This window comes from Taudactylus pleione, unplaced genomic scaffold, assembly GCF_031769625.1.
Source record: "Taudactylus pleione unplaced genomic scaffold, aTauple2 ptg000805l, whole genome shotgun sequence".
NCBI classification, from domain to species: Eukaryota; Metazoa; Chordata; class Amphibia; order Anura; family Myobatrachidae; genus Taudactylus; species Taudactylus pleione.
The window spans coordinates 90,990-104,813 of NW_028285207.1; the positions used below are offsets into that span (position 1 = coordinate 90,990).

The window sequence follows — 13,824 nt, forward strand, 5'->3', positions numbered from 1 at the left end:
TCATTCTACCACTGCTTAGTGACATACAGACCTAGGACACAGCACTAGTGTGTGGTTATAGTGTTACAGCTCATCATCCTACCACTGCTGGGTGACATACAGACCTAGGACACAGCACTAGTGTGTGGTTATAGTGTTACAGCTCATCATTCTACCACTGCTGAGTGACATACAGACCTAGGACACAGCACTAGTGTGTGATTATAGTGTTACAGCTCATCATCCTACCACTGCTGAGTGACATACAGACCTAGGTCGCAGCACTAGTGTGTGGTTATAGTGTTACAGCTCATCATTCTACCACTGCTGAGTGACATACAGACCTAGGTCGCAGCACTAGTGTGTGGTTATAGTGTTACAGCTCATCATTCTACCACTGCTGGGTGACATACAGACCTAGGACACAGCACTAGTGTGTGGTTACAGTGTTACAGCTCATTCTACCACTGCTGGGTGACATACAGACCTAGGTCACAGCACTAGTGTGTGGTTTTAGTGTTACAGCTCATCATTCTACCACTGCTGGGTGACATACAGACCTAGGACACAGCACTAGTGTGTGGTTATAGTGTTACAGCTCATCATTCTACCACTACTGGGTGACATACAGACCTAGGACACAGCACTAGTGTGTGGTTATAGTGTTACAGCTCATCATTCTACCACTGCTGAGTGACATACAGACCTAGGTCGCAGCACTAGTGTGTGGTTATAGTGTTACAGCTCATCATTCTACCACTGCTGGGTGACATACAGACCTAGGACACAGCACTAGTGTGTGGTTATAGTGTTACAGCTCATCATTCTACCACTACTGGGTGACATACAGACCTAGGACACAGCACTAGTGTGTGGTTATAGTGTTACAGCTCATCATTCTACCACTGCTGAGTGACATACAGACCTAGGTCGCAGCACTAGTGTGTGGTTATAGTGTTACAGCTCATCATTCTACCACTGCTGGGTGACATACAGACCTAGGACACAGCACTAGTGTGTGGTTGCAGATCATCATTCTACCACTGCTGAGTGACATACAGACCTAGGACGCAGCACTAGTGTGTGGTTATAGTGTTACAGCTCATTCTACCACTGCTGGGTGACATACAGACCTAGGACACAGCACTAGTGTGTGGTTATAGTGTTACAGCTCATCATTCTACCACTGCTGAGTGACATACAGACCTAGGACACAGCACTAGTGTGTGGTTGCAGATCATCATTCTACCACTGCTGAGTGACATACAGACCTAGGTCGCAGCACTAGTGTGTGGTTATAGTGTTACAGCTCATCATTCTACCACTGCTGGGTGACATACAGACCTAGGACACAGCACTAGTGTGTGGTTATAGTGTTACAGCTCATCATTCTACCACTACTGGGTGACATACAGACCTAGGACACAGCACTAGTGTGTGGTTATAGTGTTACAGCTCATCATTCTACCACTGCTGAGTGACATACAGACCTAGGTCGCAGCACTAGTGTGTGGTTATAGTGTTACAGCTCATCATTCTACCACTGCTGGGTGACATACAGACCTAGGACACAGCACTAGTGTGTGGTTATAGTGTTACAGCTCATCATTCTACCACTACTGGGTGACATACAGACCTAGGACGCAGCACTAGTGTGTGGTTATAGTGTTACAGCTCATCATTCTACCACTGCTGAGTGACATACAGACCTAGGTTGCAGCACTAGTGTGTGGTTATAGTGTTACAGCTCATCATTCTACCACTGCTGGGTGACATACAGACCTAGGTCGCAGCACTAGTGTGTGGTTGCAGATCATCATTCTACCACTGCTGAGTGACATACAGACCTAGGACGCAGCACTAGTGTGTGGTTATAGTGTTACAGCTCATTCTACCACTGCTGGGTGACATACAGACCTAGGACACAGCACTAGTGTGTGGTTGCAGATCATCATTCTACCACTGCTGAGTGACATACAGACCTAGGACGCAGCACTAGTGTGTGGTTATAGTGTTACAGCTCATCATTCTACCTCTGCTTTGTGAATCATCATCTACCAATGCTGGGTGACATACAGACCTAGGTAGCAGCACTAGGGGGACTATTCATTGTCTTACATGGGCAGCTGCATGCTTACGTTAGTCAGTGAGCAGAAGCTTATCCATTTCTGTACAAGGTGAGATTGTGCGATTGCACAAACAATTTTCTTACTGAATTTGACCTTGTAACACTCTGGTTTAGTAACACGTATTGTACAAGGTGGTACAGTGTCAGGGTGACAGTGACATTGGTTTGTCTCGCAGTTGCTTTCTGTAGTGATATCTGTTAGATATTTAGTGTTTATCAATTTTTATTGCATATTATATTTTTATTTCGTGCTCATTAACACCATTATTAATTCATGAATCATACACTTATATATTATAGTCTTTGGTGTTTATATATATATTGGCACCCACATTGGTGATGGTTTGTTACTTCTGTTTAAAAATCCTTTAGATTCAGGAATGAATTCTCCCAGGTGCTGCTTCACCAAGTAATTCATCCGGCACAGATATACTACTTTATTAATGAATTAAATAATCTTACTGAGAGTATAAATGCATCTCTCAGGGTTAGTGCACAAGTAACAAGGAGGAGAACAAATCACAGACCTTTTATACACTGGTCATGTCAGTTACAGAACCATTACACATTATCACGCCCTCTAACATGATTGTTACCTCTATGGCATGCAAGCACTGGATGACTTCTGGCATAATCTGATAACACATTTATAATATGGAGACATAGTTTATTCTTATTAGTATTATTAGAATCCTCCGTCCCGTCCTTGGAATACAATGGAGGAGGCTACGTGTCCTGCTAACATCCTTGCTCTGTGGGCTGCATCTATATTTGGTAAATAGCTCAGACTGTGCGTAATAGGAAAGATCTTATTGTATTCTTTATACTCTCTACATTGAGAAAAACAAGTTATGTAATATCGTGCTTACAGTGACCATGATAGCTGAGTCCTGCTGCAGCATCATGGCTGACGGGTGGTTCTAATACTGACTAATGTATATATGTGCTCTGTATGATATATCAGTATATGGATATTTGTAACTTGTAAATATATGTACGTATATGAAATATATCTGTATATATTGAGTTATGTGAAATATACTGTATTTCTTATTGAATCTAACTCACAATTTTTACCCTTTGAATATATATATTTTATATGTGTGATATTTATAGATTACACTGGAACATAAAGCTCCTCTATATCTATCCCAGGTGTCTCTGTATTGTACATGTGACATATTTATAGATTACACTGGAACATAAAGCTCCTCCATATCCCAGGTGTCTCTTTATTGTACATGTGTCATATTTATAGATTACACTGGAACATAAAGCTCCTCCATATCTATCTTTATTGTACATGTGACATATTTATAGATTACACTGGAACATAAAGCTCCTCTATATCTATCCCAGGTGTCTCTGTATTGTACATGTGACATATTTATAGATTACACTGGAACATAAAGCTCCTCCATATCCCAGGTGTCTCTTTATTGTACATGTGTCATATTTATAGATTACACTGGAACATAAAGCTCCTCCATATCTATCCCAGGTGTCTCTTTATTGTACATGTGTCATATTTATAGATTACACTGGAACATAAAGCTCCTCCATATCTATCCCAGGTGTCTCTTTATTATACATGTGTCATATTTATAGATTACACTGGAACATAAAGCTCCTCCATATCTATCCCAGGTGTCTCTGTATTGTACATATGTCATATTTATAGATTACACTGGAACATAAAGCTCCTCCATATCTATCCCAGGTGTCTCTTTATTGTACATGTATCATATTTATAGATTACACTGGAACATAAAGCTCCTCCATATCTATCCCAGGTGTCTCTTTATTGTACATGTGTCATATTTATAGATTATATTGGAACATAAAGCTCCTCCATATCTATCCCATTTGTCTCTGTATTGTACATGTGACATATGTATAGATTACACTGGAACATAAAGCTCCTCCATATCTATCCCAGGTGTCTCTTTTATTGTACATGTCTCATATTTATAGATTACACTGGAACATAAAGCTCCTCCATATCTATCCCAGGTGTCTCTTTATTGTACATGTGACATATGTATAGATTACACTGGAACATAAAGCTCCTCCATATCTATCCCAGGTGTCTCTTTATTGTACATGTGTCATATTTATAGATTACACTGGAACATAAAGCTCCTCCATATCCATCCCAGGTGTCTCTGTATTGTACATGTGACATATATATAGATTACACTGGAACATAAAGCTCCTCCATATCTATCCCAGGTGTCTCTTTATTGTACATGTGTCATATTTATAGATTACACTGGAACATAAAGCTCCTCCATATCTATCCCAGGTGTCTCTGTATTGTACATATGTGATATTTATAGATTACACTGGAACATAAAGCTCCTCCATATCTATCCCAGGTGTCTCTTTATTGTACATGTGTCATATTTATAGATTATACTGGAACATAAAGCTCCTCTATATCTATCCCATTTGTCTCTGTATTGTACATGTGACATATTTATAGATTACACTGGAACATAAAGCTCCTCCATATCCCAGGTGTCTCTTTATTGTACATGTGTCATATTTATAGATTACACTGGAACATAAAGCTCCTCCATATCTATCCCAGGTGTCTCTTTATTGTACATGTGTGATATTTATAGATTACACTGGAACATAAAGCTCCTCCATATCTATCCCAGGTGTCTCTTTATTGTACATGTGACATATTTATAGATTACACTGGAACATAAAGCTCCTCTATATCTATCCCAGGTGTCTCTGTATTGTACATGTGACATATTTATAGATTACACTGGAACATAAAGCTCCTCCATATCCCAGGTGTCTCTTTATTGTACATGTGTCATATTTATAGATTACACTGGAACATAAAGCTCCTCCATATCTATCCCAGGTGTCTCTTTATTGTACATGTGTCATATTTATAGATTACACTGGAACATAAAGCTCCTCCATATCTATCCCAGGTGTCTCTTTATTATACATGTGTCATATTTATAGATTACACTGGAACATAAAGCTCCTCCATATCTATCCCAGGTGTCTTTGTATTGTACATATGTCATATTTATAGATTACACTGGAACATAAAGCTCCTCCATATCTATCCCAGGTGTCTCTTTATTGTACATGTATCATATTTATAGATTACACTGGAACATAAAGCTCCTCCATATCTATCCCAGGTGTCTCTTTATTGTACATGTGTCATATTTATAGATTATATTGGAACATAAAGCTCCTCCATATCTATCCCATTTGTCTCTGTATTGTACATGTGACATATGTATAGATTACACTGGAACATAAAGCTCCTCCATATCTATCCCAGGTGTCTCTTTTATTGTACATGTCTCATATTTATAGATTACACTGGAACATAAAGCTCCTCCATATCTATCCCAGGTGTCTCTTTATTGTACATGTGACATATGTATAGATTACACTGGAACATAAAGCTCCTCCATATCTATCCCAGGTGTCTCTTTATTGTACATGTGTCATATTTATAGATTACACTGGAACATAAAGCTCCTCCATATCCATCCCAGGTGTCTCTGTATTGTACATGTGACATATATATAGATTACACTGGAACATAAAGCTCCTCCATATCTATCCCAGGTGTCTCTTTATTGTACATGTGTCATATTTATAGATTACACTGGAACATAAAGCTCCTCCATATCTATCCCAGGTGTTTCTGTATTGTACATATGTGATATTTATAGATTACACTGGAACATAAAGCTCCTCCATATCTATCCCAGGTGTCTCTTTATTGTACATGTGTCATATTTATAGATTATACTGGAACATAAAGCTCCTCTATATCTATCCCATTTGTCTCTGTATTGTACATGTGACATATGTATAGATTACACTGGAACATAAAGCTCCTCCATATCCCAGGTGTCTCTTTATTGTACATGTGACATATGTATAGATTACACTGGAACATAAAGCTCCTCCATATCTATCCCAGGTGTCTCTTTATTGTACATGTGTCATATTTATAGATTACACTGGAACATAAAGCTCCTCCATATCTATCCCAGGTGTTTCTGTATTGTACATATGTGATATTTATAGATTACACTGGAACATAAAGCTCCTCCATATCTATCCCAGGTGTCTATTGTACATGTGTCATATTTATAGATTATACTGGAACATAAAGCTCCTCTATATCTATCCCATTTGTCTCTGTATTGTACATGTGACATATGTATAGATTACACTGGAACATAAAGCTCCTCTATATCTATCCCAGGTGTCTCTGTATTGTACATGTGTCATATTTATAGATTACACTGGAACATAAAGCTCCTCCATATCTATCCCACGTGTCTCTGTATTGTACATGTGTCATATTTATAGATTACACTGGAACATAAAGCTCCTCCATATCTATCCCAGGTGTCTCTTTATTGTATATGTGTCATATTTATAGATTACACTGGAACATAAAGCTCCTCCATATCTATCCCAGGTGTCTCTTTATTGTACATGTGTCATATTTATAGATTACACTGGAACATAAAGCTCCTCCATATCTATCCCACGTGTCTCTGTATTGTACATGTGTCATATTTATAGATTACACTGGAACATAAAGCTCCTCCATATCTATCCCACGTGTCTCTGTATTGTACATGTGTCATATTTATAGATTACACTGGAACATAAAGCTCCTCCATATCCCACGTGTCTCTTTATTGTAATGTGTTCCTGTTTCCCTCGTCCTGTAGCTGCTTCTCTGTTTAGCCCTTGAATACAGCATAGGCCACATCGGTAGACTGCATAGATGAGAAGGACCAAGATCATAATAGCAAGAATAAACTTTGTCATAGCATGAAACAAATCGGTAAACCATTTTCCAAATCCTGAAACCCATTTTCTAGGAACTAACCATGATCACCATCAATTGTTTTCCGAAAATCATAATGTATATGGCGAAATTTTTCTTTCATATCATGAGCCTCATTCATGTAATTAGTAATTACAGCTTCCGGATCAGTAGTGTCATTGGTCAGATAATTGCAACAATGAACTCCCAGATTTGTTTCTAGAGTAAGACAGTATCCTCCAGCTTGTGCAGTTAGATAGTCTAGCACTAGGCGGTGTTGCAATAGTTCATTTCGAAATGCTTTTAACTCAAGTCCGACTTATCTGAAAGTCTCATCATAAAGTTCAGTCACATTGTCCATAAACTCAGCCAGATCAATAATCTCTTGTTGATTTTCCAAATATCCCCAATTACCAGATGTAAGAAAGTTAGCAAAGTACCAATTTGATATTTAACAGAGGAATGTATCAGAGGGATGTACTTTTTATTCACCGGAACAATGTCTCTTTCAGAACGTCCAATATTGGTACCCTGCAAAAGAACTTTTTGCAAATCATAAGTTATGGCATAAAATTGTGGTATCACTCGACTTAAATATCAAATACCTTCTGAATTGATTGGTAACTATTTTATGGATTCCTATTAATTCCTATATCCTTAAAGTCGCTGTATAGCGTTGCACACAATAATAATTGTAGACCAGCCCAATAGTGGTTCCAAAGCACAAAAAGTTATATTATTCAACAAAATAAATAATACACGCTTTGATCTAGACAATGAGCGTAAATAGAATTATAATACAAGGTTACAGCCAAATACATGCGCTTGTGCCCTGGTACCAGGTCCCAGCCGATCAATCCAGACGTCTGTGGTCATCAAACAGGTAACGACTACTGACCTAGGCCCTCATTCAGAGCCACTCGCTAGCGGCAGTACGCTCGTTGCGAGCGATGTTCGCACATCTGCGCATGCGTACGGTTTTTAGTACGCATGCGCGAACCAGTCAGTGCGGCCGAAAATCGTTGGTACGCAATATAGCGAGGGCCTGCTATTTTGAGTGACAGAATGAGGCGTATGTGGGTGGTAACAGGGGAAGGTGCTTGAAAACGGGGAGTGGAGATCCGAACGCAGGCGTGCTTAAAGGTCAAAACGGGCGTTTTAAGGGAGTGCATAATTAATACAGCAGCGTCATTGACCACGTCACTTGGTTTTTTTTAACTCAGAACTGCTCGCAAAATAGCGGTTGAAAACACCAACCACAAGAATAGCGAGCAGTTCATACGCTGTACGATGTACTCGATTAATCTAATAAATAGCGGACATGACGTATGGTGCGTGCGGCCAGGGGGCGTTTTTATCAAAAAAACGAGCGTATGTTTTGCTCGCTCGTTCAGACTTAGAGGTGGGAACAGACTGCAATTTGCGAACGGATCATTTGAATAGCCACCCCTTGTTTTTGAATGAACGACCACAAATAGCGAACGGCTCTGAATCAGGCCCCTAGTCCATTGCGCAAACATATATACTCCTACAGGATGTATCAACACAATGGGGACAGACAAACACTTCATTGGCTCTTGTTCCAGCTTGATCTTCTCATTGGACAGTTCATATGATGTCATTAGGGGCTTGGTCTTGGAGCTGTTTGTGTAGTCTTCCCGCTGCATAACTAATCTAAACTAGCCAGTTTATTGCATACAACATTTCCAAATATAACCATAATCTCTACGATCCATATTTCGGGAACACACGATGCGGCTTCCTCGTTGTCAGAACCGGAAGCCTGTAAAGAAATAGAGCATCAGTTGGATACTAAACATGATATGCTTACATTGTTTTATACCTTAGATATCAAATGCATGCATTTCGTATTATAACATCTTTAACATGAACCATATTGTGCAGGAACCTTTTATACGTGTAAATATGTGTATATGATTGTGGTCGCTAATGTGCATCTGTGTTTAAAACTATGTAGAAGGCCATCAATGTGTATATACTTCAGTAAGCTCACGCACGTCCACGTGTACTTAAATGGGTATATAGGCACCTATCAATGTGTTTTTATATCACATTTATATGAGAGTATGCATTGTGCGTCTTACAGTGCAAAAAGGTGCACAATGTGTAGGGGAAGTGTACAGCGCAAGATTGCGCTGTACATGATTATGCTAACAATAGCTAAGGTGCAAATGTACGTTCGCATAACAGCGTCTATGAGATCGTCTATGTGTATGCATCTATAGTAAAAATGTGCGTCAGTGAGGTTGTGTGGGTAACGCAATTCTGCGCACTGGATTGCGCAGTCGCAGAGTTTCGTCCAATTTGCTCTTCATAGAACCATCGACGATGTGATCGGCAGATAACAATCTGCAAACGATCACAACCAATTATTTGACTTCGACAGTTTGTAAGCATATTTTCCACATATGTAATCGAGATCATTTGGCAAAAGGAAAGGAATATCAAATCCTAATACCATAGTAGCAACTATCATTCCCAGGTGACGTGTGACATATCTCCTGTTGTGGCCCACTCTCTGTCCTAGTATCTTCCTCACCATTTGCCTGACCTTCTACCTTACTGCCTTTCTCTGTTTCATTATCCTCTGTATTCCTGGGTTTCCTCAAAGGAAATGTATAATCAAATGATTCATTATAAAAATCGGTGGTGCATGTTACACAATCCGGTTTCAGAAGACCTTACAGAACTTGTCACATTGAGGAGCATAGAGCTTGTGCATAGTAATGATCCTATTGCAGTAACCTGTCTCAGCCTTTCCTATCTGTATTGGGTGTTCGGGCCTAGGAATAGTATACAATCCTGCAGTTGTCCAAATATGAGGTGTAACTTGTTGCATTTCATAAATTGTTTTATTAAAACAAAAAGGAATATATTCACTTACATGTGCAGCTAATGTAATCACTGGAGGATATGTCAGATTATAAGTATCAGTAACCTTCTGAATAGACCTTTTAGCAAAACAGTCCTCACAAGTCTCTAATGTATGTGTCTTATTAATGTCAGTGTGAAAAGCTGGTTCCGGTGTCAGTGGCATATCTCCACTTAATAATGGAGTTCTGGTGCACATCCAACAGTTAGTAACATTTAATACTTTACCCAACAATGCATGATATTGTTGAATGGGATAGTCCTCTGAATAATAACCAATATTGTCCATACACCACAATATACAATATATATTCGTCACAAATACACTTTTCAATGGATGGTAAATCAGTCTTCTGACAAATGGTCATTTAGCTCTCTTGTTTTCTTGCTTAGAAAAGAGGAAGGAAATTACTTATTAAAATAAACCCCATCCACACTATTGGATGTATAGTTACGAGACCATGAACCCTCGCTCACTCTCCAGCAAAAATCAGTCCCACTACTGAAATAACTAGGAAAAAAAACCCAACACGCAGACAACAATGTTAAGAGTTCTGTTTTGCATCAGTCTAGGCCTGCAGTCTGTGGCAAGCAATCACTTCCATCTTGCTTGAAGAGTTCTTTCAGATATAATTCGGTCTCTATTTCAGCACTTGAGTCTGAGTCTTTTGGTCCCTTTAAGCTTGGATCTCTGACCTTTTTGCATTGAGAGCCGTGAATCCAGGTGTCCTCAGCATCGTTACAGCTGTGTCTGTTGTCAGCAGTACTTGCCAATGACCATCCCATCGATCTGTAAGGGAACCAGAACATAAAAAAAATTCTTATCATAACATAGTCTCCAGGCTGTATCTCATGTGCTGGACCAATTGCAGATGCTGGTTGAACATCTTGTTGAGCTTTTCTCAGATCTTGCAACTGTTTAGACAATTGTATGACATATTGAACAGTCATCATGTTGCATTTTTAAGTCAATTTTAACGTATCATGGTTGCAGTCCAAAAAGTAACTCATAAGGCGAGAGATTAGGTGTGGTTCGTATGCTATGAAGCACCAAAGGTAGGGCTTCGGGCCACGCCATTCCTGTCTCTTGTAAGTTTGGCTAGCCTATTTTTAATAACCCCGTTCTGTCTCTCAACTTTGGCTGACGCTTTGGATAATACGGAGTATACAATTTTGATTCTATTCCTATCATTTCACACATTTTCTGAAACACTTTTCCTGGAAAATGAGTTCCCCTGTCACATTCAATAACACGAGGTAAACCATATTTACATACAAATTCTTGCTAAATTTTCTTAGCTGCAATTTGCGCAGTATCGGTGGCCATAGACCATCCTTCAATCCACCTGCTGAACATACAAACACAAACCAAAACATACTTGAACCCTCTGGACTCTGGTAACTGAATATAATCAATTTGCAATCTCTGGAAAGGACCTGTGGAATTTGGTAGATGTTTTACCTTTGTAGGTACAGTTTTCCCCATATTGTTTTTCAGGCAAATTACACAACCTTGACGTTTGGCTCTAGCCACTGACATGAAACATGGAGCACACCAATAAGATTGCACAATGCGATTCATATTATCTGCTCCTAAATGTACTAGTCCATGAGCACCTTCTGCAAGGGATGGTAGTAACGCCTTTGGTGCCACTGGTCTTCCTTCTGCATCCACCCAAACACCATCTTCCCTTTGTTACAATTTCTTAGATTTCAAGTATTAACCTCATTGTGAGAAGTGTTTTCCTGACATTGTTTTAATAGATGAAATTTAATTTCCTTAAACATCAATTTAGTGCTTACCACTGGCTCCTCACTAACTGCTTCTCTTGCTTCTGTGTCAGCTAATCTATTTCCCATGGAAATGGTGTCATTCTGTTTAGTATGTGCCTGACACTTCATCACTGCGACTTCTTTTGATAGTTGTATTGCTTCAATCAGCTCTTTGACTGTATGTGCATGTGAAATTGGGGTTCCTGAAGCTGTGAGATAACGCCTATGCCTCCAAATTGACCAAAATCCTGAACAACCCCAAACCCATATCTGGAGTCAGTATAGATGGTAACTCTTTTACCTTCAGCTAGCTTACATGCTCTTATTAAGGCTGTAAATTCTGCCACCTGGGCTGAATGTGGTAGACCCAATGGGTTATCTTCCACTATCTCATCCTGTGTAGTCACTGCATACCCTGTCACCAAAGAGCCGTCATGTGTTTGTCTGTGACAGCTGCCATCAGTGACAAAAACAATTCAGGATTTTCTAATGGAACTTCAGAAATGTCTGGTCTTACAGAAAAGTTTTGTCTCATGTATTTCATGCAATCATGCTCATCAACCCCTTTTCCTCAAATCTCTCTCCCCGCTTTGAGGAAAAGATGGGTAACAATGTAGCAGGAATGAGGGTGGTACACTTGTGGATATGTACATTAGTAGGTGTTAAAAGATCAATCTCCCAACATGAAAATCTGGCTGCCAACATGTCTGGTCTGAGAGTTGTTTAGTAACTGAGCTACAGCATGTGGAACATCTAAATGCGATTCATGCTGGAGCACAATGTCTTGAGTCTTATCTACGAGTAAAGCCGCAGCTGCTTTGAGACAAGTAGGCAGAGCTCTTGCAACTGCGTGGAGCTGTGGACTGAAATAACCAATTGGTCTATGCATGTCCCCATGTTTTTGAGCTAACACGCCTATGTCCGAGTTCTTGTCATCTGTACAAAAAAGTTGAAAGGGCAATTTGTAATGTGGGAGACCCAGTGCCGGGGATGCAGCCAGAAGTTCCTTAATTTTCTTAAATGATTCAGTTGTCTCAGGTGTATGTTGTACAAGTTGAGGTTGATTATGAGAAATTAATTTCTGCAAAGGTAATGCTACTGAAGAGAACCCTGGTATCCATTGTCTGCAACATTGAGTCATTCCTAGAAATGCACGCACCTCCTTTTGTGTCTTAGGCAAAGGATGGTTATCAATTATACCAATCATTTGTGGATCTAGGTGTCTGGCCTGGTGCCAAGCAATGACCAATTAACCTTTTCAGAACAGAGCTGAATCTTCTCTCTTGAAACCTTGTGACCTGCTTCTTAAAGAAAACACAACAATTGTTTAGTATCTTCTAGCGACGCCTCAAAAGACTTGGAACACAATAGCAGATCATCCACATATTGATTAAGAATGGAACCACCTGTTGGAACAAAAGATTGTAAGTTATTTTGCAAGTACTGGGAGAAAATACTTGGTGAATCCACAAACCCTTGACTAAGCCTAGTCCAGGTGTATTGAATACCTTTAATAGTAAGGGTAAATAGATACTGTGATTCTGGATATATTGGTACTGAAAAGAAAGCACTGCACAAATCTATAACTGAAAAATGAGTTGTATCCTCAGGTATCTGCATCAGAATGGTTGCAGGATTCGGAACTACTGGAAAATGTGACTTTACCACTTTGTTTAAAGCTCTTAAATCCTGCACTAAGCGCCAACCCATATCTTTACCTGTAGCCGTACTCGTTTTTTTCTTTGGAATTGGATATACTGGAGTATTAGCTGGACTCACCATTTCACCAATATTCCTTTTGTTAGGAGAGATTGGATAACTGGTTCTATACCCACCTCTGCTTCTGGTTTTAATGGGTACTGAGGTACAGGCGGTGGCATCATTCATCAACCCAACATCCTGTGAATCTGTTGTCCAGAGTTTTCTGGAACTTCTAATAATTGTTCAGTCTCTGGAGTAAGAATCACCGGCTATATAGGTGTAGGAATGTGTGCCATATCCAAGTACGCCTGCACATCCTCTGTGTAATTTCCTGGAAAATGACTCCATCCAGAGTACAGTAAATTGTACATTGCAGTTTACACAGCAAATCTCTTCTTAACAAATTTGATGGAGATTTTGCTGAAAGAATAATTGCATCTGTTGTAGAAATCCGTCTTAGTGTAATGTCGTCTTGTAGAAACTGGGAGAGTCATCATTTCACCAGTAATTCCTA

General features: G+C 39.5%; 1 protein-coding gene across 1 annotated transcript in view; it reads right to left on the reverse strand.

Moving 5' to 3' along the window:
* The window catches only part of LOC148474854 (uncharacterized), a 76,614-nt gene that overhangs the window by 33,471 nt on the left and 29,319 nt on the right, over positions 1-13,824 (reverse strand). The window contains exons 3-8 of the mRNA XM_088458092.1: positions 11,911-12,062; positions 11,216-11,369; positions 10,436-10,626; positions 9,524-9,569; positions 9,239-9,314; positions 8,644-8,727 (exon numbers count right to left, since the gene is read on the reverse strand). Of these exons, the coding sequence (XP_088314218.1) occupies positions 8,644-8,727; positions 9,239-9,314; positions 9,524-9,569; positions 10,436-10,626; positions 11,216-11,369; positions 11,911-12,062 (703 nt within the window). The remainder of the gene's footprint in view (positions 1-8,643; positions 8,728-9,238; positions 9,315-9,523; positions 9,570-10,435; positions 10,627-11,215; positions 11,370-11,910; positions 12,063-13,824) is intronic.